General features: G+C 37.8%; 2 protein-coding genes across 8 annotated transcripts in view; one reads left to right on the forward strand and one right to left on the reverse strand.

Moving 5' to 3' along the window:
* The window catches only part of LOC139959508 (carbohydrate sulfotransferase 15-like), a 29,696-nt gene extending 16,395 nt beyond the window's left edge, over window positions 1–13,301 (forward strand). For all 6 annotated transcript variants that reach the window (XM_071957184.1, XM_071957203.1, XM_071957221.1 and 3 more), the window contains 5 exons: window positions 2,345–2,498; window positions 3,979–4,117; window positions 7,974–8,118; window positions 9,468–9,653; window positions 11,336–13,301. In XM_071957184.1, the coding sequence (XP_071813285.1) occupies window positions 2,345–2,498; window positions 3,979–4,117; window positions 7,974–8,118; window positions 9,468–9,653; window positions 11,336–11,340 (629 nt within the window). In that variant the 3' untranslated portion in view covers window positions 11,341–13,301. The remainder of the gene's footprint in view (window positions 1–2,344; window positions 2,499–3,978; window positions 4,118–7,973; window positions 8,119–9,467; window positions 9,654–11,335) is intronic.
* A 1,068-nt stretch (window positions 13,302–14,369) lies between these two features.
* LOC139959501 (RNA-binding protein 39-like) lies at window positions 14,370–26,728 on the reverse strand. Of its 2 annotated transcripts, none has more exons than XM_071957174.1 (13): window positions 26,572–26,728; window positions 25,570–25,657; window positions 23,491–23,549; window positions 21,240–21,413; window positions 20,655–20,795; window positions 19,034–19,148; window positions 18,607–18,699; window positions 17,726–17,923; window positions 17,368–17,433; window positions 16,585–16,789; window positions 15,946–16,192; window positions 15,562–15,746; window positions 14,370–14,881 (listed from the first exon to the last, which is right to left on the reverse strand). In XM_071957174.1, exons 2-13 carry the CDS (start codon window positions 25,621–25,623, stop codon window positions 14,784–14,786), a joined length of 1,635 nt encoding a protein of 544 aa, XP_071813275.1. In that variant the 5' UTR covers window positions 25,624–25,657; window positions 26,572–26,728; the 3' UTR covers window positions 14,370–14,783. The 2 variants fall into 2 exon arrangements, with proteins under 2 accessions (XP_071813275.1, XP_071813265.1); XM_071957164.1 differs by having other exon boundaries at window positions 21,240–21,416.
* Window positions 26,729–27,461: the final 733 nt, after the last annotated feature.

Consider the following 27,461-nt stretch of genomic DNA (forward strand, 5'->3'; position numbering starts at 1 on the left):
TTATGGTCACTGGAGCTAAGAAGCATTTTTTATTGACACTTAAAACCATTTGGACCTACTGAGACATATGTTAGTGTTACACTGTATTAATACTCTACAGTGTCTGGGAATAATTTGGCCCTACTGAGACATGTTAGTGTCTCACTGTATTAATACTCCACAGTGTCTGGGAATACTTTGGCCCTACTGAGACATATTAGTGTCTTACTGTATTAATAAAACACAGTGTCTGGGAATAATTTGTACCTACTGAGACATGTTAGTGTCTCACTGTATTAACACTCCACCGTGTCTGGGAATAATTTGGCCCTACTGAGACATATTAGTGTCTCACTGTATTAATACTCTACAGTGTCTGGGAATAATTTGTACCTACTGAGACATGTTAGTGTCTCACTGTATTAATACTCCACAGTGTCTGGGAATAATTTGGCCCTACTGAGACATATTAGTGTCTTACTGAATTAATAATACACGGTGTCTGGGAATAATTTGTACCTACTGAGACATGTTAGTGTCTCACTGTATTAACACTCCACCGTGTCTGGGAATAATTTGGCCCTACTGAGACATATTAGTGTCTCACTGTATTAATACTCTACAGTGTCTTTGAATAACTTGGCCCTACTGAGACATGTTAGTGTCTCACTGTATTAATACTCCACCGTGTCTGGGAATAATTTGGCCCTACTGAGACATATTAGTGTCTTACTGTATTAATACTCTACAGTGTCTGGGAATAATTTGTACCTACTGAGACATGTTTGTGTCTTACTGTATTAATAATACACAGTGTCTGGGAATAATTTGTACCTATACTGAGACATGTTAGTGTCTCACTGTATTAACACTTCACCGTGTCTGGGAATAATTTGGCCCTACTGAGACATGTTAGTGTCTCACTGTATTAATAATACACAGTGTCTGGGAATAATTTGTACCTACTGAGACATGTTAGTGTCTCACTGTATTAATACTCCACAGTGTCTGGGAATAATTTGGCCCTACTGAGACATGTTAGTGTCTCACTGTATTAATACTCCACCGTGTCTGGGAATAATTTGGCCCTACTGAGACATGTTAGTGTCTTACTGTATTAATAATACACAGTGTCTGGGAATAATTTGTACCTACTGAGACATGTTAGTGTCTCACTGTATTAATACTCCACAGTGTCTGGGAATAATTTGGCCCTACTGAGACATATTAGTGTCTTACTGTATTAATAATACACAGTGTCTGGGAATAATTTGTACCTACTGAGACATGTTAGTGTCTCACTGTTTTAACACTCCACCGTGTCTGGGAATAATTTGTACCTACTGAGACATGTTAGTGTCTCACTGTATTAATAATACACAGTGTCTGGGAATAATTTGGCAAGTCAGAACATCCAGAAAACCCTGGAATTTATGTCTGCAATTGTAAATGTAGAATACAGTATTTAACAGTATGTTTTTTTCTCTCGAGGCTACTGTAGCTTTACTCCCTCGCGAGTTAATTGTCTGCAAACACAGTCAAACAGAGGGGAATTAATTCCTACATGTATGGAATTAGGCTACGATATGTAATTCTGTGACATCTCAGAAAAAATGAGGTCCCATGGTAACTCACCTTGAATTCTTATGAAGAAACATTTTGCAAAACAACACCTATAGATGTCTTGTACGGAAAATTGACTCGCTGTGTATGCTGTATGCAAGTAATTTGGCTAGAGCTGTTATCTGTCTGAACCCCGCAAATCTTAACATTGGCGGGTCAAGAAACCTGTCAGTATAACTTCCACTGCTGTCACTTCCACTGCTGTATTACTGTCACATTAGCATGGTCTGTTGCATAATTGTTCAGTCACTAGCTCTTCTGTGGGCAGTGCCTACCTTGTTAATTGATATTTGCATCCCTTCCATTTACTTCCTTTAATCTTAGAAGATCACCATGCATGTAAGGCAGTTATGATTGACACGTAGCTGTGGATTCACAGAGGACGGATATGTTTGCCTGATGCTTCCAAGTTACAGGTTTGACTGCACTGACAATGTTACTCTCATTTCTCAATAATTGTTTCAGATCTTGTGTTTTATCACGTACATTTGTTGGCTTTATTGCGAAGGGATACTTACAGTATATAAATTCACAGGCATTGCAATGTCCAACAAACAACACGTTACTTTGTCACAGGTTGTTTATTTCATTTCAGCAATCTAGAAGACCAAACATGTTTATCTGAGCTCTAAAATGTCAGATTCAGATTATGCCACATATTAGATCATTCTCCAATAATTTTAGTTATCAACTCTAAAACAGGCCAGAATGGTAGTTTATTTTGCTGTTTTCTACCTTCCAGGTGATGGTTCCGTCTCTACTTCCTTTCATGCCCTTGCTCAGTGGAGGCAACTCTTCCCAGGATCTGTGGACCCTCCCTACAACTTACCAGATCTCATGAATTCAGTTCAACCATCTGCTAAAATTATTGCCATCATAAGGGATCCTGTAAGCAGGTAAGCTATTGCCCTATTTCTGCCAACGTCGTCGTTTCATTTGATGTATATAAAAGGTCGGGGAAGACAGGCTTAAAAGTATTAAATCTACTACTCGGTGCATGTTTTCTATAAGTTAGATGAATGCCATGAAAACTACAACTGTGAACCCAGCACCACCCTGTCGCACTGCATGGATTTCATTATTCATTATTAGGTCATTCACAATTTATGTTGATCGAAGATCAACTCATCACTAAGTCATTGAATGTTAGTATCATGAATGTCATTTCATAATGTACAGTAACACTGTCACATAGACAGATCATTTACATTCAAATCTCACTCCATATCCTAGAAATATTTTTCAGTGCTCAATTTAAGCTGTTGATGGAAAGTATTTATTTTGAAAAGAAAGTAGTGAAAGGTGATTCCGATATTCACTTTATATCTTAGTAATATTTTACAAGTGTGCTTTTTGAGCTGCCTTTGACAGGTTGAAGATTATGAAGAGAAGAAAGTAGTGTACTGACCATTTTCAAATTTTTCTCCATATCCTAGTGATATTTGTAATCACTCAATTTGTGATGCTAATAATGGAAAGTAAGATTTTGAAGGGAACAAAGACCGTGCCTTTGACAGGTTGAAGATTATGAAGAGAAGAAAGTAGTGTACAGACCATTTTCAAATTTTTCTCCATATCCTAGTGATATTTGTAATCACTCAATTTGTGATGCTAATAATGGAAAGTAAGATTTTGAAGGGAACAAAGACCGAAAGACGATGTCAAATTTCACTTCATATACCAGAATTATTTATAAGTGCTCATTTTAAGCTGCCTTTGCAAAGTTGAAGTAAGATGGTTGTTGTGGCATTATTTCTTTATCTGTGTTTTTAGCTGACTAGTCTTAGTAACAGAGTTAGCTTCTATGAGTGTGAAGTTACTCAGTCTTGACTGGTAGATTATATAACTTTTATCTGCAGAATTTATTGTTTAATACCAGTCGTGCCCACAATGTGTGAAGTTAGTCAGTCTTAGTTAGTCAATAGTATGCTCATATTTGTGAAGTTGAACAGTCTTGCCAACAGAGTATGCTTCTATGTGTGAAATTAGCCGGTCTTAGCTATCAGATACTTTTGCTTTGATCTGTTGAGTCAGTCCATATCTGTTTTTTTTTGTATGCAAGTCACTTGGAGTTAGCCAATCTTGCCTACATTCAGTGTACACTAGCTTTCATCTTGTACTTTTGCCCCAGTTACAAGTATGCATTTACAAAAACAGGTCATAGCTGTGTACTTGTAGCCGGCTAATTGAAGGAAACGTTTCAGACAAAGGTTTTAAAAGTTTGTGTGTAAATTAAGAATAAGGGATGCTTATTGTAAAATAAGCTAGAATCTGCTAAAATGGTCAGAAACTTGCTATCTGAGTGTTGCACATTAACTATTCTCAATGACTCTTTGTTAGTTATTTTTTTGACTACTTTCCTAACTCCCTTTCCAGATTTTATTCTGCCCATCTTTACAATGGAGGAAAAAACAATATGTCTTGTAAAAAGGCTGCCAAGGAAAGTGTTGCTTGCATGGAGACCTGTCTCCAACACCACACAGATAGGTTGTGTACTTACCAACAAGTTTGTGATGTTAGTCAAACTTTTTTGAAGCTGCATTTAAATGGCGGAATGAAAACAAAAAACAAAGAAAAAAGATCAATGTTATTGGGCTATTGCTTGGTTTACTAATCACAAATTGCTGGTATTCTTCTTTTCATTTTTTTTTTATCAATGTCGCTTTTTCTTTATCAACTTGGTCTCTGTGATAAAATTTGTCCTCCCTGATAACACGACTACTACCATCCGTTCTATAGAATCACTCCGTGTGTAGAGTAGTCCGCAAATTGCAGGCTGGCACAAGATGGATCCCAATAAATTCCAAGAGGAACACCAAATTTTGATGATGCTATGTTTCACTCATCTATCTAGAGAGCTCTGTGATGTAAAGTGAACCGAATAGAAAAATAATCAGGTTCATTGGATGATATGAAAAAGAGACACATAGATACTAGGTGTGGAGGGAGGGGGATGGGGGGTGGGGGTGGGTTATGATTGAACATTGTATTCTAAGATATGAACCTAACATGAACTAGTGAGGAAGGGTTACGGTTGGTTTTATGATTATCACAGTACATGTTTTTTCTTAGTAAAATGTACTTAGAGATTTGAGATGATGGAACCAACCAATTATTGTTTTATGATTTGTATGCAAACATCAATATCAGCGCCGTCAGTTTGCAATATTAGTATTTGGGATTAGTGAAAGGCTACTTAATCCCATATTGTGTTACCATTTAAACTTAAGCAGGGAACCTGTGCTGCAAACGTACAATCAGGTTGTTAGCTTCATGAACATGTTTTTCAAACTCCAGGGCCCCAGACGGCCATCTCCCTCCTCTTATTATTTTCTTAATGCTGATTGACATGCTGCCACCTATGGGCATGGTGCTTCAAGGGTTTCACTGCCAACAAACATTACTATCAAGCCTACACCCCTTCCCCTCCCCCACCCCTCTAATCCATCTCCCATCCCATTTTCTCAAAGCTCAAACCTGCATTTAGGTTCCTGCAATCTATTAGTAACCGCCTAATTTCTTCCTTTCCTTTATTTGGCTTGCTTTTTTTTAACTAACTGTATTTTGTAAATTATTTAAGAGGCAAAAATGCTATTAACATCCACCCCCCTACCCCCCACCCTATAAAAATGTATCATAAAATCATATCATAAAATCAGAAGTATACTTATCAGGAGAATGTTGCATTCAGAACTCATTGAAGAGTTACTTTATAGATTCCTCAGAATATGCACCTTGTGACATCTAAAACTGTTTTTCGCTCAAGAAGGACCCAGAGACCAGCCCCCCCTCCCATATTCTACATGGCAGTGCTCTGCAGACCCAGGGCTTAATAACTCCTGGATCTACACCAGCTGCATAATCCTGTGAAATATTAGGGATGTGGGCAATCATAATATAGTTTTAGGAACAATTTCCAAGGACACGTCGTACATACAATCTTGATTTCAAAGTCATTCGTGCACATCACAGGCGGGTCAAGGGATACAGACACAAACACAAACAAAACTAGGGATGAGAACAGAAAAAAAAGTTTGCTCCTGTGCAGGGACGTAGCCAGGAGTGTGGGAGTGGTTGCTCCCCCTCCCCCCCACAACCCCTTTGAGTACCCCAAAATATAAAATTTAACTAAAAGCAGGAAATATCATTAGAGCCCTCGATCTTTTCAGGTTGAAGGAAGCTAAGCGACCCTTCTCAATCTTTCCCCTGAAAGTTCGTCTGCTACGTAATACAATACTCTTACCATTGTTTATTTCCTGCAACGTGAGAGGCATTGTGGGCAAAAATTTTCTTTGTAGGCCTACATCATGGCACTTCGTTTTATGTAATTATGCTCCCTTTGTGAAAAGTGCCTATTTTAAAATTCTGCTCCCCCCCCCTTCAAATTTCTGGCTTCGTAACTGCTCCTGTGTACCAGTTTGCTACATTTGCCCGGCCTACCTGGTACCTGTTCATTACAAATTCAACATAGAACCCAACTATACTATATGCATACGTAAGCCTAAGGTTTATTATATGTATAGGCTGTGTACAGTAGGCTATGTACAGTTACTTTGTTCATTGTGTCAGTGAACTGATTTATACTTCAATGCCACACTTCTATAGTAACTAATAATGCTCTACTACATTGGAAAATCTCAGAAAGTTATGTAGAGGATTTGGTACTTCACTTTCTCATCTTTGTTAATTTGTTTGTCTGCATGACCACAATTGCAAAATGCCAGCTTTTTATTAATTGGACAGTTTCTTTTACTTATAAGACCAATGCATGAATGACCTCTGCCTAAAACGTCTAACAACCTGAGAGAAATGATTTTGGATTTAACCCAGATATGCTTTTAGGGATGGATATATTCAGTTGATAAAAGCATTGTATGTACAGTGATCATGAGGTCACTGGAATCCCCTGGGTATAGCCAAGGTATTCTGCTTTTAACTTTCTTTTACAATTTTTCCAGTGAATATTTTATCTTATCCTAAATATAAATTCTGTAATAATATCATTTTTCAGTTTATTGATACATTGACATCATATCAGACAAAATGTTGATATGTAAATAAGCCTTTAATAAAGTTTGATACTGCTTTTATCTATAATAAAGCAAGATTAATAATTATTTACTCCATTCCTCTCTTATGAGTCTTAATGCAACATATGCATTCCAATCTACCTACAGTAGCCCACAAGAGTTGGTAGCAGTTAATAGCACTACCCCCCACCCCCCAGCAAACCACTTCTTCAGGGTCAATGCTCACTTCTTCCATCCAAACTTGCCTCTTGTTTGGTTGTCCAAAAGATTTTTGGACTTTAGAAATGGCGCGCACTGCATAAGAGCCGTTTGTAATACTAAAATGTATCGATTTAGGCTTGTGGGTGAGTACGGAAACATTAAACTATGCAGACGTAGTCTGTTGGCCTGAGGCTGAAGTCCTACTCTCAGTGACTAGTCTTTTAGAGTTTTGATGCATTTTCTGAAGTCAACAGTTTCTGAATTTTGGATTCCATCACCTATATAAGCACTCTATGAGTATCATATTGTATTTTGCATTCCAACTGCCTCCATTCCTTTCTGTGGTGTTGGGCAGTGCCCATGAAGTGGGTCATTGAAGGCGGAATGCTAAAATGTTACCAACTTTTGTAGGATAGGTAGATGCAAGTGCTTTTGTTGAATGGAGACAGGTAAGTATGATTCAAATTGGTAATCTTTTTCTTTTTCCTTTTGGGTGTTGGTGACTTGCGTACTTTCTGCTTTCACAAAAGCTAGCATTGCAACACTATACGGGAAATCGAATTGGGATTACTTACCAATTTTATGTTTGTACTCTTGTAACACCAGATTCGATGGATAAACCCCATGAAGTTATGTAATTAACGACATATCATCATTAAATCTAAACTCTCATCAGCATGTTAGTTGTCGAAATGGCAACAAATGATAATTTGAAAGAGAAAACTATATAGTTCTGGGGTGCTTTCACATTAACCTGTGTCAATGATTGATACTAAGAGCTCATCAAATTACAATTCTCTGACTGAACTTGTCAAGGCTCATATCGAGTAATTTCGAACCCTCCCCAAAAAATTCTCCATATTGATTTTTGTTTACATAATACATGCATGGTCATAATTTTGTGGTCATAATGACGTAGGTAAATACATACATACATATACATACAAACATACACATAAATACACAAAGGCTATAAGCAGAAACAATAAGGATGCCAAATAGCATCACTTGGCAATTGCCTATGATCATGAATAACTTTAAAGTTTAACATAGATTTGTCTATGGATTGGAAACTCTTGTAAACTTATAATATATGAATATAATTATGATTTTTCTTCTGTTTGGTGATTCTCTCTACAGCAACTCTTTCGTGGTATGTACTTCATCTATCTGAATGACTGGATCAAGGCATTCGGATCCACACAGGTTCATGTGATCCTCTTAGACGACTGGATCAGTAAGCCAGTAGAAGCATACAGGGACGTTATAGAATTTTTAGAGCTAGGTATTAACATTTTTCAGAGTATTTTGCTCTGCCAGCCACTATTGCATAAAAGCTAGGTCATCACCCCCCCCCCCCCCCACCTCAAATATTTTTGCTGCTAAAAATTGCTAACAGTTTTCAAAAGTACTGACACTCCATGTTATTTCACAGACATTTGCAGACAAATTTAAAAGAGAGTAACAATTGTTCTGAGAGAAGAATGCTTGAAGAAGAGTGACCAATATTTTACTCTCTAGCATATTTGCTAGCAATACTGATAACCGCTGAGCCTGAAGATATAACCGCTGAGCCTGAAGATATAACCGCTGAGCCAGAGGGATATCTTGAAATATATTCCTCACTGTCAAACTGTGGTCAAGATCTTTAATCCCCTTGGCTTCAAAACTCAACATAATAAAAAAAAAGTTTCTTCATTGTTCAAATCTTGTCAAATATAGAGTATGGTGTTGGATATATTTTCATGCCACAAAAGTGTCCATTAGCTATAGGTTGCATCCAAAAACCCGCCGTTTGTACTGAACGGCAGGTTTTCCAGTTGGTTAACTGAGTGATCAGTCCCATCTTTTTGCACCTTAGTTGAGCTGCCAATTCGTCTATTATGCAACTCATCACACCAGTGGCGTAGGAAGGTACTTTTGAGTGGGGGGGCTGAAGACTGATGGCCGGCCTGGGGGAGGGGTCTAAGGGGAGGGGGTGCCCCCCTCCCCTTTGGAATTTTTTTGCATTTCCAGGTGGCCTCAGATGCAATTTGGTGCAATATAGCACACTTCAACTCCCACTCCATATGGTAAAGAATTTTGCATTTTCACCTGGCCTTAAATGCAATTTGGTGCTCCAAATGAGATTTTTTTTCTCATTTGGAAATGAAAAAGGGGTTTTCTGACTTGCGGAGCGGGGGGGGGCGGAATGATACTTCCGCCCCCCCATATTTTTCACTGGGGGGGCTGGAGCCCCCCCAGCCCCCCCGGTTCCTACGCCCTTGCATCACACAGCTATAGTAGTCAAATCACTATCAGATCAAGGCTGACATGGCAAGGTGTGAACAAATCAACTCTACCAAACTAACCAGTCTGTTTGCAGAAGAGATAAAGTTTCAGTAAGTTGAGGTCAAGAGAGCTGAAAAATGCAACCTATGGCTAATGGACTAATTCTTGTCATGTTCAACCATTTTACGATAAGAAAATACGCACAAATCTGAAACCCACTAGGCAAAGTGAATATTTGGAGATATTTTATTCTATATCTAGTTATTACTTTTAATTTACATATTTTATTACATCAAAGGTGCTTTTAGAGTTTCCACAAATTTGATGAGTTACATTTCTTATTTTATTTTTTTTGACTTTCAGATCCTCTATCAGATAGTGCAATTGAGTCCATCACAAAGACAACAGTTAAAAATTCACAGAAGAAAAAGAAAAAGAAAGCGGGGGATTTGTTGCCAACCAGCAAGAAGCTTTTACAAGACTATTACAGACCTTACAACCACCAGTTAGCTGACCTTCTAAATAGCTCCAAATATTTATGGGATTACGGTAAGAATCTGAGTAGACTGCATGATGATGCGTGATGTGTTGCAGAGCTCCCAACTGACCCGCAATTCGCGGGTTGGACCCGCATTCTAACACCCAAACCTGCTGACCCGCGCAAGCGTCCGAAAAACCTGCATTGTAATTGTCAAGTATACATAAAAAAAATTGCATCAAATTTTGACTTAGCAACCATCTTTTCTTTAGCATTTAGCATAATAGAGTATAAAACCTCCTTTAGAGCATCATTTGAACCTCAAATTAGCCTATATTTCTTTTCATTGGGGCAAGCAGCGAACATTTTCATGCCACGGGAAAGAATGAATTATCACATACTATTCAATTTATTGATGTTACACACAAAAAATGCATATTTCTCAGAAAATTTTGGGTGACAAAAGCCTTTCTAAGTGCCACCATTTTACATGTAGGCATCACCAGGATTCCAAAAAAATTCAAAACGGGAGGGGGACACCCCCTCCCCTTATACCCATCCCCCAGGATGGCATGGACCAGCATTTGCCTTCTCAAGAGTTGGGAGCTATGGTGTTATGAAGCAATCAACCGTACTATGTTGTGGGTACATGGTGGTACCCTGTCTCAGACTAAACGAGGTAGAAACCTATGGTGTATATGGAGGTCAACAGTCACTCAACATTTTGGTTTTGGGAAGGTGGGGCAGACCCCCATCCCCCGAGATTTCCACTTCCTAAATGAAAGTAGGCCTAGATAATGTGAATGCCTGGACAGTATGCGCTATTTCAGTAGTAGTTTCAGCGAAATGTTCATGTATAATTTCTTCTGACTTCATTAGTCAGTAGTGTGCAACCTCAAAATTCTAGGCACATATTGTAGGAATGACTTTCAAAAAGAACATGAGGTATATCTTAAACAGTAGTATAGTTATTATGTCTATACATGTGTTTTATGTAGGCCTATCACTTTCATTGTTAGCCCCGATATCAGTGTCCCAATGTTCTAAGAATCGCGAGGCACTGTGAATATACTTTCAACACACTAACAAGGGCCACCCTACATGACCCATCCACTCAGCTCAAAGCCCCACCCCTCCCCCAGTAGGTCCATTTATAGCATGTCAAAAAAATAACACAAACCTGTTGTCCAGTCAAATTTTGAGATATTTCTTATTCTCTCGTAGTGGCTTATAAAGCCAGCGATGGCACCAGCCTGGAAAAGCTGGGTGGCTACTTTTTTCCGTTGGAAAAAAGTATACCACTGATATGGGGGGGGGGTATATAAGGGGACAGTGCCATTTAAATTTGGAAGGGGGAGAGTGTTTCAATTTATTTCACCGTTGCCCACTGGGGAGAAGCATGCTTCTCGGTCACCTCGGCACCACCACTGGTAGTGAGAAAAACCAAGTGCTTTAAAGATCTGTGGCTAATGGGAAGCCATTACAGCACAATTTAGAAAAGAGAATGTATGACATCCATTTCTTTTCTATTGTCTACACTATGTGGGCTGATAACTATGTTTCCATGCTGATCCATGTTGCACTCAAAACAGGTGGATGAGCCAGCAATCATTGTAGAATGGGTTTTCTGTCAGAAGCACACATTATTTCAATGAGTACATTGACTTAACCAACAGTCCTGTGTTGTGCAGTAATCAGCTGGTTAATGCCAATTGTAGAGTGTAGAAACCATTTTTCTTTTGTTTGTTCACAGGTTGATGTATCCTGGGTAACTGTCATTCCCATTACTGTTGGTCAAGGTTTACCAGGACGTCTAACCACAAGAGGAGTCCAATAACATCTTTTGTATTCAACTTTCCTATCTTGCAGTTTCAATGTCTTTATTTTATTGTCAACATTCCAATAAGTTTTATCGTCAGATTTGAAGCGTGGGGGCAAAGCTCTTTTCGTAGGATCATATATATATTTATAACTTTTCATTGGAATAAAATTTTGTTTGTTTGCTTGTATTTTTTTTTTTTTTTAATCATTTTGTTCGGTCAAAGGGTACATCATTCTGACAGGGACATGTTTGTGTTGTATGTAGTCTTTCTTTTGAAACAATAAAACATACGTACGTACATACAAATTAATATAAGTGAAAACGATCTTTTACTAAATATGTACAACTCCAAGTATGCTGCGCTGCCTTGATATGTGTTCTAACAAGCCATAAAACTTCCAAGATTGGATCAGAGAAACCACTCTCAGGACTATATTCACACCAAGAAAGAGCAATTTGGTTTTCTATAGCTCATACCAGCATGTAGTGCTGGTTGAGCTATTTTAATTATGTTTTCTATCTATTTATGTATGTATGTTTGTATGTATGTATGTTTGTATGTATGTAAGTATTTTAGATCCTCCTGCAAGCAGGAACTGGCGAAGAAGCCTCATTGGCCTCCTAATCTTGGAGTGACTCTAACTGGGGACCCTATCCATCTATCTATCCGTCTGTTCACACTTGTTACACTGCCTCTTTTCTTGTACAGCTGTTGATGGAATTCGATGAAACTTGGACACAATCATCATTGGGTAGGGGTACATTTTCAGGTCAAAGGTCATGCATCTAGGGGTCAATTTGTGAAAATCTGCAAAATGCTTCTTCTCTTACAGATAGCAATGGATATAAATGAAAGTTAGTCATAATCATGTATGACTGGTGGTATCTATAGGGTGTGCACGATTTTTAGATCAAAGGCCATCAAGGGGTCAATAGTGTTCCATCACTTAGGGTGAATGCTTCAAATTGCTTGTTCTTGAGCATGGTTCAATGGATTTGGATGAAGCTTGGACATGGGTGGTGGACCATCATGGGTGTTTGATAATTTGAGGTCAAAGGTCATCTAGGGGTCAATGTTTGAAAGTAGGCAAAATAATGCTCCTTCAGATAGCAATGACTGCTAATGGAAGTTGGTGATAATGATCCATGACAGGTGTGTCATATTAACTGTTTGGTATTTGAAGTTAGAAGTCATCTAGGGGTCAATCCATTAAAAATCTTCAAAAATACTTCTTCTACCGATAGCAATGGATATTATTGAAAAATAGTCATAATCATCTATGACTGGTGGTACTTATAGGGTGTTGAGGATTTTTAGATCAAAGGCCATCAAGGGGTAAATCTTAGGGTGACTGCTTCAAATTGCTTGTATGAGCTTCTGCACCATTGGTGCTCTAGCTTTCTTAACCAAATGAGCCATAGAAATGTCAAAATAGAATAAATGGCAAAGATGATCTAGTTAGTTTGATTATTCACACTTCTTGGTTACTTGGCTTCTGACCGATTTATTTGCTTTAAAGAATCGTGAAATGGTTTTCGATATGGACTTACTAACTGATCAGTGTACACTCAGCAACTTTTTACGACTAGTGTTTGTTTAGGTCACTAGCAAATTTATTTTCCTCTGTCCTGTGATAACATAAGTTAACACAGCAGGTTTGGTCGTAAACCACCACAATTCAATTTTCCCTGACTCAACCTGGCAACAGCTTGTCTCAGGGCACTAGTCATGGTAGTCTCCCTGATTTTCCACCAAGTCATAGTTTTTGGGAGATTCCCTGACTATCCTCGATTTTAATTCCTGTCATTTCTGTTTAAGCACATTTTTCTTGTTTATACCTGTAATATGCTTGCTACCAAATAGGGTACATCCTAAATAAATGTGCGACGTAAAGTATTCTTGTCATACGGAATTGTTATTATTCATTAGATAAGGTACAATTTGTGTTCATGGCAGCATCCAGTCTTCTTGAGGTATAAGGTATTTTTGAAGTTAATCTCACTGCATTATACTGCACAATTACCATTTGTTCCTCATACCCTAAATCACTTGTATCATATGCACCTTTATGTCACTTGACAGCTTCTTTCAAGACAGGATCCCTGGTTGGGGGGGGGGTCTCTGACCATAGGACTGTGTTCAATGAAGTTGAAATAGCATCGACTAGGCATCTAGGTCAAATATTATGGGGAAAAGATTTTCTGAGTGCATATCTGGTAATACCGAAGTAGAATTTTTTCCCAATTTCTGACTACCGTTTTATATTTGCTGTATTCCTTTCTAGTTTTGATGAGAAGAGAAACTCACTTGTGTTCATAAAGGCTGTATGTGTGTATATATCTCAAGAAAGATAACTTTGATGATCCTCCTACTTTGCAAGTTTGCATATTGAGAGGAAGAACCTGTTTGTTTTTGGTGGGGGTCCAAGTGTGAAAATCTTGTTAACAGTGTCCCAAGAAGTTCATACCTTGCACATGGATGCCCAAATTGAGAGGGAGAAACCTGTTTTTGGTGGTCAAAGGTCATTGAGGTCAAACACTGACAACCTAGTAAACACGATGTCATGATAGGAAGTAATAAAGGTCACAAGACCTTTCATTCGTGATATATTGAATAGATCTCAATTGTTTCTAGTGGAGGTCATCTGGGTCACCAGCAGTCAAACTCTTAAAACCTTTTAAACATGGTAGGAAATCATGGATACTTCTCATACTTGGTGTGTGGAGTACCAAATCATGTCGGTGTAGAAGTGTTATGACGACCGACCTGTGTTAATCATGCCATAGTGTAATTGTACATCAAAATAGTGGTTCATTATAAGAGCTTTTTCTGGTGAACAAGCAAGAGTCTAGTGAAGTGTCATCGAAACCTCGAAGTATTTTTGCGTTCCCATAGTATTGGTACCTGCTAAAAAACAACTTTCATTGGAACAGAGATACACAATACATAACCAAACAAGTTAAATCGTTTTAATGCTTTTATTGTCCCATTCAAATTGAAAGTTGTGAACGGAACCAATCTCTATTTACAAATCACACCTGACTTACAACTCATGTTTGAATTTCTTCTCACTATATTTTACACTCACTCTTTCTATAATACACTGTCTTTAGCATCTTCCAGCATTCCTCAAGTTCATTTTAACATTTAACAAATAGAGTAATGTGTCACAACACTTGTCTCATGAAAGCTATCACATCTTCTAAGTTGAAAGTGGTTACTTGTTCTCCACACATGCAAGGGAGTGTACTACTACTGTAGCTTTCCCCAGGAAAATGAAATGATAAAGACTACTATGGAATGTTGACAACTACTGTTCTGTAAATCATCAAATCCTTTAGGTAGCTGGCTTTCCTTCCACAATGGTGTGGTCTGTGGTCATGTTCTTGGCTGCAGTAACTGAGTGGCATTCACAGAGGTGGGAAAGATATCGTGATAGTTGGAGAGAGGCACAAAGGCGGCTGTGATCATTTTACCTGCAAAATTAACAAAACAGAAAGAAAGACTATTAGTTACTGCCATTGTGGATCTACAGAAATGTGAATACTGACAAGACTTAACAAGAATGCAAAAATGCATTGTAGTTTCGATGATGTAACATGAGTAGTTTCTTCATGAATCTAACATAATGTATAGTGAGGGTGTGTATGTTTACAAGGGTTTCACGATTTGACCTCTAATGACCTCCACCAAAAAAAAAAGCTTCTTTAACTCAATGTGGTACTTCTACACACTAAATTAGAGGTCGGCCCGATCTTCCAGTATAGAGATATCATGTTTACACAATTTCACCCCTGGTTACCCCAAATGACCTTTGCCCTCCACCAAAAACAATAGGCTTCTTTTAAACAATGTGGCACTCTTACACACTAAGTATAAGGTCTGCCCATGATTCCCTTCTTGAGATATCATGTTTACGAGGTTTTCACAATTTGATGCCTGGTGACCCAAATGACATTTTACCTCCGCCAAAAACAATAGGCTTCTTGTACTCAATGTGGTACTTCTACACACTAACTATGAAGTTGGTCCAACCTTCCCTTCTAGAGATATCATGTTTACAAGCTGGGCGTCACAAACGCACTCACACACACATACGCCATCATGAATGCATAGGTTAAGATTTTATCGAAACCAAAAACTGATGCAATCTTACCTGCAAACCATCTGCCATGCAATGTGTTGACAGCAGCAAGGGCTATCTCAACGGTAGGGCACTTGATGTAAACCCTTCCCTCTGGTGAAGCTTTATCAACGTGAATATGAAGCACTCCACCGTGTTGTGTACATTCTGTGATCACATCATCTCTTATCTCTTCATCCCAAGTGGGACTATTTTCTCTGCAGAAGATAAAGAGGGAACATTTAAAAAATACTTGAAGAAGAGTACCAAAACAAAATGTTAATCAAAGTTCATTATGATGTGAGTAAATATAACCATTTCTTGACCTGACTGTTGGGTAAGCTGTTATTAGGGTTTCCCAACACATTCACATAACAGTGTTGTGGTGGTGGTTGATCTTGCAAAGATGTTACTTACCTGGTGGGGTCAAACATGTTGGAAAGCATAAAACAAGGTGTTGTTGACTGAGTTGCTCCACCAGTTGCCTGCTGTTGGCTTACAATGGCTGCCTGTTGGGCTTGTTGCTGTGCTAGTGCTAGAGAGGCCTGTAGCGTACTGGGGTCTCCAGCTGCTGCTATTTGATCCAGAGGAGTAGCGATACCAGGCACCTGGGCCAGAGGATGAAGAGCTTCTGCTGTGGCCCTAGGAATCTCAAAGTTGGTACCTAAGAAAAATAAAAGGATTGCAATCCTTGAAAGTAAACACTGCATGGTCTCAATTTAACATATAATAGGCAGTAATCCAAGAAAACCAGTGACCGAGGGAGTGCAATCTGTTATATCTTATGTAACAACTTGCATTTAGTTGATGATGAGCAGTTTAAGAAACCAAACTCCTAATGATGTTTATGGATATTTATCACTTTAAGGTCATTTAGAGTACACACTGGGGTGAGGAATTTGGATAAACTTTCCAACACCATCATTTGTCTACGGTGGATGAATGCTTTATATAGGATATAACACTTCCACGGTAGAGTAATTCCATTGGAAACTTGGCCAGCTAGATCACAACTATAACATTGCAGGCGATCAGCATGATGAATATATATTTTACCTTCTGCTAGTTTTGCCATGAGTTGAAGTCTGCCTGTTTGTGTCATTCCTATTCCTGTCCTCTCCAGTTCATCACTATCCAAGAGTGACACATCTTGGGGATTATCGGTACGCTCCGTCACATGTCCAACTTTTATCAGTCTTCCAGCCAGCTCGAAGCCATTCAGCTGATCAAGAGCTCTCTTTGCTTCATCAGCTTCACTGAACTGTAAATTAGAAAATAAAGATGTAACCATGGTTTTGGAGACAACTTACAAAATATCTTCCCACTGGTCTTTTTACAAGGATTTTCTGGTGACAAATATTTCACACTGCTATTTGAAAACCCCATCTCAATATCTACCCCCCCCCCCCACCTTTAACTACTCCAAGAAGCTTGATCACAGCAGGTGGTGTGTGATGTCAACTGGGCAAATGCTGTTCAAAAGCTTTTCTCTAGCTATTATAATCTTGTTGTTATCCTTGAAACCTGGTACATCAATGTTTCCTTAGCTGTCAAAGTTCTCTGTACTTTAAATTACATTAAAATGTTTATAACGCTCTTTTATTTTTAAAGACATTTTCAAATAATGACATCATCCATTCTCCTTGTGCCAGATGTAGTGTCACAAAATTTGTAAATTCATACCTTTGTGTTACAAACTGCTACAAGGATACATAACTATTTATTCTGTTCTGAATACGTTTGGCTCATTGACCTGTTATTAACAGCAGGATGAATTTTTTTTTTAGTAGCCCACTCCTAATTTGTGGCATTGTTTTAAATAATCATAGGTATACTTACTGTTATAAATCCATAACCTTTAGATCTTCCTGTTTCTGTGTCCCTGATGAGCTGGATATTCTCAATCTATAATGTAAACAGAGACAAACACAGTGATTAGCCATATCCCTTACATAATATTATTCTGAACATAGTAATATTAATTTTGAATGATGATCAAACAAACTTGACAGTACTTTGCTGCATCTTCAGGTGTGATCATAGCCAGAAGTTAAAAAAATACTCCACAGGTAACGAATGCTACAATGAACACATACTTCCAAAATTCATGCTGCCGGACGAACACAATTAAAGAGAGAGAGAGAGCACATGTCACGTGACCTGTTCTTAGGGGTGTGAAACTCAAAATTAGACTCACTTTGCCAAAAGGTTCAAATATACCCCTGAGCATATCTTCATTGATGTTGAAGTGGAGAGAGCCGACATAGATTCTCATAGGTCCGGTGTTCCCCTTCTGTAGAGTCTGCTGTTGGGCTGCTTGTCTGTTCTTCTCCGAGTGAGATGGCTGAACAATTATCGGTGCACCCATTAGTCTTTGACTGTTCAAGGCAAGAGCCTACAAGGAGAAAATCAAGGTGAGAGTCACAGTAGATAAATACTTTCATTGCCTGTGATTCAAAATGTCATTTATCTCGGTGTATAAAAATGAACTCAAAAACATATTTTCTCATTTCAAGCTTTTCATTTGGAATGTGGAAATACAAAAGCAGAAATTTGCTGAGAGGATAGCAACAGGTACACCTTTCAAACTCGTAATGTTTTTCACATTTTCATATATATGTAAGTCTCACCTTAAAACTGCCGATTAAGTTATGTTTACTACTGATCTACACTTGCATTATGTCCATTTTGATCATCATATCTCTTTGACTTGAGAAAAGGTAGCAAGAATCTACTTTTTTAGCTTTTGAAGAAAATTTTCAATTTTCATCAAATAGTGAAAAAACCTTGGCAGCTTTCTATACCTACCAATCCAATATTTTCTATAACAAGCATGTCCTATACTACAGAATTCTCTGTCAGAAGTTTCACATCTGAACTTTTCAGCCCAAATTAACCTACTAGAGATATTCATTCAAACATTCTCCTTCTTGCCACCGAGAATACACCTTTTAACTTTGAATGTAGTATTTCAAACACTGATATGCTGTATCATAGACAGACATACAAATAGCCACTGTCATTACTGATATCTCATTTGTATGTCAAAAACAAAACGGAAAAAGAATGTTGACTTACATAAGGCACACTAGCTTCATCATCAAATTCAACGTAACCAACGCCTTTTGACCTTCGGGAGTTTCTGTCAGTGATTATTTTACAATCTCTGACCTGATGAAAGAAGGAGAGCGACAAAAACATGGGTGTAAAATTATTGAGATTTGTTTTATTGGCTTAACAGTATGGTCAGTTTCATCATTCAAGATGTATGGCCTGCCATGGACATTATGAATCTATGGAATCCTTCAAATTTGATGAAAAGAAATAGGAAAAAGAAACATTTGTTCACAAAACTGAAAACTATTTTGATATGGATCCAAGACTTCTTAAATGCTTCCATTTTAATCTCTTTGGTAAGGTAGCCACTTCAGAACAGCAGTACTTACATATCACAATTCATAAAGAAATACAAAACTTTCATAACATTTATCACTGATGACCTTACCTTTCCAACAGCAACAAAAAATTCTTTAAGATCTCTCTCCCTAACTCTCTGAGACAACTGCATGACAAACACAGTCCTGGCATCTCTGTTTTCAGAGTCGGCTGTCTCTTTCTTCCTGAAATACAGAAGAAATGAGAGATAAAGAAATGAACTCATACAAACTTCCACATACTACAGTGACCAATACATAGTGACAGTTATATTGCAGATATGACTAATTAATCACCTTGGTAGATGTTTATATCAAGATGTACAGCCACAGCCCTCTGTACAAACTAATCCAACATCCCTTCCAAATCATAGTTAAAGAAGTAGGACATTAAAGGGCAGCAACAAAACTGTTATCAGCTAGCTGCAGGCACCCATGAAAGACTAGAACCACAATAACTAATAGCTGAATATATACAGGCACCAATGGAACACTAGAACCACAGTAACTAATAGAGCTGAATATATACAGGCACCCAAGAAACACTAGAACCACAATAACTAATAGCTGAATATATACAGGCACCAATGGAACACTAGAACCACAGTAACTAATAGAGCTGAATATATACAGGCACCCAAGAAACACTAGAACCACAATAACTAATAGCTGAATATATACAGGCACCAATGGAACACTAGAACCACAGTAACTAATAGAGCTGAATATATACAGGCACCCAAGAAACACTAGAACCACAATAACTAATAGCTGAATATATACAGGCACCAATGGAACACTAGAACCACAGTAACTAATAGAGCTGAATATATACAGGCACCCAAGAAACACTAGAACCACAATAACTAATAGCTGAATATATACAGGCACCAATGGAACACTAGAACCACAGTAACTAATAGAGCTGAATATATACAGGCACCCAAGAAACACTAGAACCACAATAACTAATAGCTGAATATATACAGGCACCAATGGAACACTAGAACCACAGTAACTAATAGAGCTGAATATATACAGGCACCCAAGAAACACTAGAACCACAATAACTAATAGCTGAATATATACAGGCACCAATGGAACACTAGAACCACAGTAACTAATAGAGCTGAATATATACAGGCACCCAAGAAACACTAGAACCACAATAACTAATAGCTGAATATATACAGGCACCAATGGAACACTAGAACCACAGTAACTAATAGAGCTGAATATATACAGGCACCCATGAATCACTGGAACCACAATAACTAACAGCGGGCCGACACAGCATGGAGCTGAATATATACAGGCACAATTGAACTGCGTCAGTGAAGCAAGAGGAGAGCAGTGCAAACCCCTTAATATGCTTAGCCATCATAGGTAAGTAGTGGTCCATAAGGAATCCAATTTAAAAACTTGAATAACTGTCTTTGTCAATAGAGATGTTAGTATTAAATTTCAGTTTCCAAATAGTCATAGCACCTTTTCCCAACATGTCCCAAGCCAACCTTTCTTGACATTTCTGCTTCTTCCACTACAATAACATATCCAGAGCTTCAGGTATGAGAAGTTCATTAACTTACTGAATAATATATTATTTTCTTATTATTATTATCTGCAACATTTCCAGTTTCCCACTGGAACCTCAGTCAGTTTAACTGCCTTGAGCATCATATCAGAACTTACTTTGTAGGAGAAGGACTCTTCTTTCCGTCTGCTGTCTTATCGTTGTTACTAGAATAACCACCGTACTTGTCCTTTCCATGATCTCTGTCTCTGTCGTGTCTGCTGCCTCGGTACCCTCTTCTATCTTTGTCATAACGAGATCTGATGGCAAGAGCAGCATAAACACTCTGCAGTCTGAACTCTTTAAAACTACAGTTTGAGCTTCAGTTTCCAACTGACACGATTGGTTATATGTATTACATTATGGCCTTCTTCATTTGATTCAACAGGTTCTTATGTGATGTCATAGACTAGATTACTTTATTCTATGCAACCACATCTCCAAGTTAGTATTTAAGCATTAACAGTTTGCGCCCCTTCCAAATTTTGGTGAGTATTACACCATGGTACACTCTACATTTTCCATGTTCTTTTTTACTTGATACCGATTTGCATCATTGGTACACAGAACAGCAATTGTTTGACAAGGTCGTTGCTCTTTAAACCTTCTTAGAACCATCCTCGTAGTAAGACTGAAAACTCCAGTTATGCTGAAAATTCAACTATCAGATTAAACCATTATATAAATATACAAGATTGGCTCACCTGTTTCGTTCTGGGCTCTTACTTCTGCTTTTCTTCTTTCCTTTGCTTCTACTCCTGCTCCTGCTTCTCCTGGATCTGTGAGGACTCCTAGCCTTCTTTCCTCTGCTTCTACTTCGAGATCTCTTTCGACTCTTTCCTCTACTGCCGCTTCTACTGCGACTTCTTTTTTTGTCTCTGCTGGAGAGAGAAAGTCACGTCTTTGAAATAGCCCTATAGATACTCGAACAGTTAACTGATAAGATGGTACATCATATTCAAAGAAACGGTAAGTCTGGCATTAAATCACCCTCAAGATGTTGTACTCCCCAATCATAGTTATATGCAAATCAGCCACTCCAGAGATAAGATTTCAATGTTTTCTTTCTGGGACCAATATTTCAAAGACCAAACTATGGGAACATCTCACACCCACTTATACAACATAAGAATAAAACATTTTGGCAAACCTGACATTTCCTTCCATATGACGAGGACTACAACGAGATAAAGCACAATGTTCGCACTGACATGCTAAATGAGCACTTTCCACAGATCATTAAGATATCACTGTGTTAGTTTCTGCAGGTAGCTTCTATACAACTTTTAAACACTGTTTAAAAAAAGACTGGGTTCTTCATTGTTAAACATCTTACACTCTAACTAACTATGCTTGTTTATGAAATGCATGTTTCAAACTGCCAAAGAAAGATAAAGGAAATGCATACCCCAAATTTTGGCACTTAGTCTAGTTAGGGTCAGAGAGCCTAGCAGGTCAACATTGCTATTGGGAAGGGACTACATCAATAATGAACTTGGTACAAAAGTTCAATAAAAACAATAAAGAACATATGGAGAAGCACAACAAACGAATGTATTTGTCAGAGTAATTGCCCTTTTGTATCCAAATAAAAGTCAATCAAAGACGAAGAGCTTTATTTTACATTCTTAGAATTTTTCAAAGGAAGTTAGTGGAATTGTTTCAACCAAATACATTAAAGGGTCAGACATAGAGAATACAGAGCAATTTACAAGCTCCATCAAACTATATTGCTAACAAGCAGATCACATGTGGCCATATAATGCACAAGCGGCCACAAACCAATTGTTTTACATTATGGGATGGTGGTAACCTTTGGTCATCTTGAACGGCATTCAGCTTCCATACATCAGGTACGGCCGGTGAAAAGAAAATTCACACAATTACATGAGATCTGCAGTGATAAACATAGGGCTTTGTTGAGTAAATGATTACAGAGATGTTTCTACATTTACCAGTATTTGAACATAACACATTTAGACTCACTCAGAAGCCTATGTACCTTTGTCTATGTTTTAGTGGATAACTTATTATTAAACCTTGCTTACACCTGTCGATACTTTTAATTCTAGATCTATGGGTATGTGTCATGTTCAACAAGTCAAACCAGATGAAAATGTAGGCGAGTTTCAAAGGGGAAAATTCCAGGACAACATCAAATTGGGGGTCAGAGAAATGAGTCTGTCAGATTTAAGTTGGTTCCGTTCAGAACAACAGATTCATATTAGCGTTCATATCATTAGTAACCTTCACAATCAATAACATGTTCTATTGAAAGCTATAACCAAGCCCCAACCAGCATACACAATTTTCGACCTTGTTTCATTCCTGAACATACAAATTTCTGCACAAATTTCTGATACCATCACAAAACAATTTTCCAAAGAGTGCTGACCAGGGCATGTATGCAACAAACAGTCTCTGCAGCAGCTACCAACAAATGTCAACATGACATGAGACCAACTATTTGTGGTCCAAGAGTAATGAAGTCCTTTTGACTAACTACCAGTTTTGTGCAGCGTAAGCTAACAAAATTTCATTGTAACAACATTCTTACTACAGACTCAATATTACAACTAAGTATTCATATCAAGACCTTACACTGTACATTCATTTGGACAAGCTCTCTTTGAACCTGCCTATTCCATGAAGTCAAACTAAGTCACCAAAGCAACCCAGACATACCAAACTGTCCTTCCGCTTCACTCAACTTGCCTCTGTGATATATTAACTTATCGTCTTTTTCAACTAGAATTCACAAAGGAAGTGTCTATTCCGCAGATGAGTAAAACATATCAAAAAGTATTCAACAAACCAGAAGAAATGTTATGAGAGATCTGACTACCAAAGTGATCACCTCAATGGGAACTGGAAAAAAAAACCCCAAAATGCCCAATATTCCTGTCTGAGTACACATATAGAGTCAAACAGCCTCTGTAAATGGAGTTAACTAACCTCTTTTTGGTAGGTTTCTCTTCTTCTTTCACTCCATTACCAGTCTTCACGGTTAAGTCCTAATGAGACCCAAAGAAGAACATCATGATGAAGGAAGGATGGCAAACATCAAATAAGGGCAGGGGAAGGAAGGAAGAAAGAAAACCAAACAACTAATTAAAGAATATGTCAAAAGACATAAATATTCCACAGTATCTATCAAATGGCACAGGAAATTTGTTACCTAGTCACTAGAGCTTCCACAACTTTCTTACCTGCATTAGGAAATGAAGTACACCCCTCATCCAGTTGGAATCACTGAAGTTACCATAAGATAACATGAATCAGAATACAAATCATTGTGATCTAAAATCAATAATCGGTCACAGGTTTTCAGTTTCGATAATTATGCTTCCCCAGATTTTTAAAAAAAGTTTATTTCAGTGCCTAGTAAATCCCAAATCCTAGTAATAATCTTGGTGATAGTAAAATCCATGAGATGGTGGGTGGCTGTATTCCTCCCATAGTTCCACAATCACCTTAGGCTTCCAGGTTGTTGTGTCAGATCAGGTACAATTGCCCAACTCCTACAGCAAAAGGGATGGGGAAATGGTGAGATTCCAACTTGCAATTAATGCATGTCTGTTTGATATATTTACGTTGCCACCAAAGTCATACAGCTCAATCATCACAAAATCACCATACAAGTGCATGCATCTTAAGTATTTGTTACCATGGTAACAGCAACCCTCATTAAAAGTCACACTGAAATCTTTTATACAGGTTGTATTTGTCCAAAAGCATACTGTGAAGTAGTACAGATTCTCAAAGTTACAACATTGTATGAAGCCAAAAGTACTTCTAGATAGTAGTATCAAAGTTCTCTCACACCCATTTCTTAGTATCATTACCTTATGACAAAACCCCCCCAAAAACTTTGGTACCACAAAAGTGTACTGCCATGGTTAGGCCTTATGGGCATTACAAGAATTTAAGTACTTAGAGAAAATGATTAAATAGTTAAAATGAACCAGAAAGCCTTATAAAGCATAGATTTCAGTTAACATAATTATTGTGGAGTATAGAGAAGTAAATGATGGTTTTAAATATTACAAGAGCAATTTACCAGAACTTATTTCAAAGGCAGAATATACAAGACACTGTACCAAGTTGGCACTTTCTTTTCATTGGTAACAAACATTTAGTGTTAGATTCATTACATCAACTTATGTTCATTTCAATCACACAAGGCCTTTGGTTACCTTGAACTTGTTACCTGCCATGTTAGGTGCTGATTATACATTAACTCATATATCAAATGCATGTACGGTTCATTGATTAAGATGAACCAAAATTAATGGAACCACAATTGTGTGACAGGCTACCTCTTCAATCCCCAGGCCATAGCTGTGGAGGGTGTTTCAATGAGGTCTAAAACAAGAACAAACCACCAAAATGGTCAGATAATACTTTTGCTTAAGTACCTAGTACAGGATATTAACCCTAAATAGCCAACTATCTTTGCCTAGTTCTTAAAATAAACATCGTTGTGAAAAATAAGGCGACTGGTTCATCTGTATCACTTACCACCATACCATGTGACGTATTCTACGTTATAAGGAAGATGAAAGGACAAAATGGGAAGCCCATTGATAATTACATACATTGTAAGCTGATGTTCATCCTTACATAATTACACTCATTATAATATAATGGCACCTCAGGGTCCCAAAGCAGTCAACTACATGTCACTTCTGTTAATGGCTGGTAGTTCCATCCCATTCGCCCTTCATGATAATGAAACAGAATTTTGTCATAAAAACTAAATGTCTGTCCCTATTCTATACAAGCATAATGCAATTGAATTTATTCGTGCTATTGCAATTATTTGATGCCTTGGAAATGTGTCTTTAAGTGCTCACTGTTTCTATTGAAATATTTAAAGTGAGCATACATGTACAAACAATAGGATAATGGTGTAGCACAAGAAAAGATATACATGCTGTATCATACAATAAAAATGTCAACATAACAGTAAAATATTCAAGTGAGTTTAAGAGTATATATGCAAATGATGGGAAAGCATGTTGGAAGCCTTACCTCTTGCTTGAATGGGGCCTCAAGCATAGCTTCAACATCAAATTCGTCAGCCATTTTACTACGGAGATGGGTACTGCACTATTAAATCCTGCAGAACAACAACACAACAGTACTATTTAGTGGAATGGTAATACTAGAATTATGAAGTTATGGTAGTAAACATTTAATTTTAAAATACTTCTGAGGTACCTTCAGATTTTTGTGCAATATGTTCATTTTTTGAGTCTTAATTATTGGTTTTATTAGAATTTACCATTGAAAGTGCAATTTTGTGTCTCTAGGGCCCCATTGGAAACAGGCCGACGTTCTGTCAGCCCAAAGGGTTTAGCTCCTGTTACCTTTTTTTTCTTTTCAATCTGTTCCATTCTTTATGTCTGGAATTTTTTGTACTTTGAACAATCTGAGTGCCGAATAAAACAAACAAACAAGCCTAGGGAAGTTAGGCCTAACTTTATTCTTTACCACTGTAAAATTGGCCAAGTCATTCATTGATCCTGTTTTTCTCTCACTCTAAGGCCAATTGGTCTTCGACTTATCTATAGAATTTGTCCATATTATCATGAGTACTGCATAGTTTGCAAATCTCACTGATTCCAATCGTTATACAAAATTAGGGACTAGCCTAGCCTTAGTTCATTAATTATGTATGCACAAAGTAGACCCTACTCAATTTTCACTTCGTAAGTAGTGATTTGAATAATTTTAGATGACTCACATATGTGACACATTATGAGATAAATTGGTAAACGATAATCGGATTAGTGTTTCGAGGAGGAAAATAAGCTCGTTTTAAAGCCCAAGTATTGATGCAGACTGGTAGGCTTCTATAACATTTGCCTGTATAGCATTAGTAAGTCTATGTAAGCCTACCACTTACCAGTACAATGTAGTGAAGTAAGTGGATGGTTAGGATATTACTTCCTGCAAATTTTAAAACATAACACTACATGGTATAAGCTCAAATGTAAAACACTGCATTTATATACTTTCAAATTGACATACCAAAATTACTTTTCAACGGATGTAAGGCTTTTTGACTTCGCTGAACGTCAGATTTTCAGGATTGTCGTTGGATTGTCCCTTTGCTGATTCAGTAAACGCAAGTTAAGCGATTTTGACGCTGTGCGGGATTTTGTTGAAATGACGTAATGGTAGCCTCGTTCGTAGGCAAAGAAAAATAAATAAAAATATCCTCGTTCGTAGGCATAGAAAAATAAATAAAAAAATCCTCGTTCGCAGCATAGTTTTCCCGTCGAGTGCCAATTAAAGGGCCTTTGTCGTCTAAAGTTTCGTTTTGGGAGTGTAAATAGACTAAAACATTAAATGTTCTAGACGAATAGTGAAGTTCCGGCTCAGGAACTGATAAGAGAAATTTGAGCATGAGAAGTGACACCAAGTGTGTCTTAATTGGGAATAAGGGCTCCATGATTGACCTGGATGCCACCGTAGTCTTTGTGTATTGGTCAATTCTATCTGTTCGTTTCCCAAGTTGGGTTAGGGCAAGCTGGCAAAGGCCGGATAGAAATCATTTTGCTACTTCAATTTGTGCGAGGGGAATCGATCCCTACTTAGAATAGTGAAAAGTGTATATGTTTGGGGTGGGAAACTCCTGCACCTCCCCACCTCGCACGTTATTCTTGGCCTACGAATGGTGATGAATGATGAAGCAAGTTCCATTAGTAAAGAAGAATGAAATCACATCCTGCTAGCATGTTCAGTGGTTTAATTTGGTGGTATTATTAATGTATCTGGCAACATCAACGTGAGTGACATTATCATGGCAACTCTGATTTAGGAGTGTCTTAGGGTTTCTTGCTTATAGAATCAGGCTGTATAGTCTGCACAAGAAAAATAATTATCCTTAAAAAAAAGATCGATGTATACAGGCGCGT

Source organism: Apostichopus japonicus, chromosome 3 (assembly GCF_037975245.1).
Source record: "Apostichopus japonicus isolate 1M-3 chromosome 3, ASM3797524v1, whole genome shotgun sequence".
Classification (NCBI taxonomy): Eukaryota; Metazoa; Echinodermata; class Holothuroidea; order Aspidochirotida; family Stichopodidae; genus Apostichopus; species Apostichopus japonicus.

What these genes read in the sequence shown, in the direction of transcription:
- LOC139959501 (XM_071957164.1), bottom strand. Translation starts at nt 25,623, where the DNA reads ATGGCTGACGAATTTGATGTTGAAGCTATGCTTGAGGCCCCATTCAAG. An exon ending in AAGAGTCCTTCTCCTACAAA is followed by an intron (nt 19,149 to 20,654) that starts GTAAGTTCTGAT and finishes TCTGTATTTCAG; the next exon opens with GAAGAAAGAGACAGCCGACT. An exon ending in TATTTGAACCTTTTGGCAAA is followed by an intron (nt 17,434 to 17,725) that starts GTGAGTCTAATT and finishes TTTACATTATAG; the next exon opens with ATTGAGAATATCCAGCTCAT.